Consider the following 2,451-nt stretch of genomic DNA (forward strand, 5'->3'; position numbering starts at 1 on the left):
TTTCCATGTATAAATATCAACTTCACAAACGAAACACAACACCCACAACCAAAAACACTAATATGACGGCTTTGAAACACGGGTTAAATCACAAATATGACGGTTTGTTGTTATATGGCAGGACATGTTATTAACATGACAGTTTGAATTAACATTAGTACAAATATAAAATATTATTAATTCGGTTTTGAAACATGGGTTAAATCTTCATTTAATTATTTGGTCAATACCACTAATATTAGAATATTAGACATTAAATCAGAGTAATTTAACTAAAATTTTGTAAAACAATTAAATAATTGGTAAAATTGTGACTTAATCCGACAATTGCTTACAAATTACATATTTATGTATTATTTCCCTATTATTGTTCTAATAATCGACAATCTAAACAAAATTATTATTTAACTAAACAAAACAAACTAAATATAAAAAACAAATAAAAATTAAAATGTTATTATTTTTAAAAAAATTGTTCTGTGGTGTATCACGAGTTAAAACCTAGTACTTGGTGGGTGAACCTAAATTTAATTTTAATGACGATGCTCATCAAGTCAAGAGTAGAAGAACTGCTCACGATCATTTGAGAGTCAGCTTCCTTTGCTGCAGCTAAGGCTTTACCGATGTTCCCTTAAGGCTTTACCGATCATCTGAGAGTCAGCTTCGTTAAGTTCTGACACTTGGCTAGATCGTTCCACTTTTTGCAAGTCAGTCGAACAGCTCACATGGATGTCAGAGGAACCCTAATGAAAATTTCCTTTACCAAATCATCTAGAAGACTAGAGATCCTCATCTTCGTCCTCATTGTTGGGCTTTTGCGAATAAAGAATACTTAAGGGTGAGCCCTTTTATTGAAAAATACTTAGTGGGTGAACCTTTTATTCACCTTCTTTTTTTCTCAACCAATCAGAATTTTCTGTACAATATTTCATTTAAAAAAAATAAACTAAAATTAAATTAAAAAGCAAAACAAATTAAGGAAACAATTTATGTATAATTTTAATTAAAAAAATATCTTAGATTGGTATAGATTTTATAATTAAATGAGTTTATATATCGGTTTGATTTATAAATGAGAATTAATATTTATATTATACAATTAAATTGTCAAATAGGATATAGATCTTATAATTAAAACGAAATTATATATCGATTAGAACGAATTATATATCAAAATTATTAATGTTTTAATTTTACAATTAGAACGAATTATATATCGATTTGAATTGATAATTAAAGTGGTTAGAGTTTAAGTTTTACAATTAAAATGAAATTATATGTCGGTTTTATATATAAAAGAACAGTTTAAGTTTTTAGTTTCACAATATTGTAAACAAATTTTGTTTCCTTATTTTATAAGAAGATAAATAAAGAGGTTTACCCCCATAGAATTTTGCAAGCGTCTATTAATCGCGATGCTATGGCCAAATATAATAAACCATCGACAAGTTAATATGAGAAAATTAATAGATTTCACTGTTACTGTGTTTTGTTTTTAAAAATACTCTTGGCAAATCTTGAACATAATGCATAGGATGGGAAGAAACCAGTTTTATTATAATGGAGTAAAATCTTGATCAAAGAGAAGAATGTGTAAATGAAAGACATACATTAGGCATCGTATATTCAATCTTAATCATCTCGTTTTCTCCTTTTGCCTCCTTCCTCCAGCATATTGCTCAAAATAGATTCGGTCCACGTGAGACAAGTCTCGACATGTTTTCATCACAAGACAAAGTCGTATAGTCATGATATCCACCACTACAGGGTAGAGGCAAGAGCGGGCCAAATCTCTCACTTGTAAAATCGAAACAGATTATGCAATCGGCAAAGACATCTTCAACATCTTCGTTCCTTTTAGCAGCACACCAATAAGTGTTTCCCTTGAGAGAAACTCCAGGGTTACAAAACGCTATACGCCAATGTGGAGTGACATCAAGAGCCTTCCATAAACCAGAGTCAAAATCATAAATCTCATACCAAAAACACTGCTTCTCGGGATCATAGTTGTAGTAACTATCTATAAACCTCAATAACTTGTGGCTACGGCAAGATTGGCTCTTCTTATCATCGTATCCAAGAGCGTAAGAGAACCTGTTCATTGCTTTTGGGGGATGAGTAAATCTAAACTCGATCCACCTTGGTTGCCCCAAATAGGGATTCCAAACCACAAACTTAGGATCATCTTTCAAGATGCATAGCAATAAGCCCTCGCAGTGATAGAACTTGGATATCTTGACTTGTTCGTCAAGGCAAGTAAGTTTGCCTTTATGCTCTGTAGATGGATCTCCATTGATGATGATGCTCGTTAAGTAAAGATTGTTACCCATCATCACGATCATCTGGGACTCACCTTCCTTTGCTGCGGCTAAGGCTTTACTGATGTGCATCTTCGTAAAGCTCTGACACTTGGTTTGATCGTTCCACTTCTTGCAGGTCAGTCGAACAGCT

The 2,451-nt window shown here is 32.2% G+C and overlaps 1 protein-coding gene across 1 annotated transcript; it reads right to left on the reverse strand.

Moving 5' to 3' along the window:
• On the reverse strand, nt 1,631-2,451 carry LOC104748498 (putative F-box/kelch-repeat protein At3g22870). Its single transcript, XM_010470130.2, has one exon. The coding sequence runs from the start codon at nt 2,388-2,390 to the stop codon at nt 1,680-1,682; it is 711 nt and encodes a 236-aa protein (XP_010468432.2). The 5' UTR covers nt 2,391-2,451; the 3' UTR covers nt 1,631-1,679.

This window comes from Camelina sativa, chromosome 15, assembly GCF_000633955.1.
Source record: "Camelina sativa cultivar DH55 chromosome 15, Cs, whole genome shotgun sequence".
Lineage (NCBI taxonomy): Eukaryota > Viridiplantae > Streptophyta > Magnoliopsida > Brassicales > Brassicaceae > Camelina > Camelina sativa.

Bases quoted from the DNA above. Each gene is read 5' to 3' on its own strand.
- LOC104748498 (XM_010470130.2), bottom strand. From the start codon at position 2,390: ATGCACATCAGTAAAGCCTTAGCCGCAGCAAAGGAAGGTGAGTCCCAG.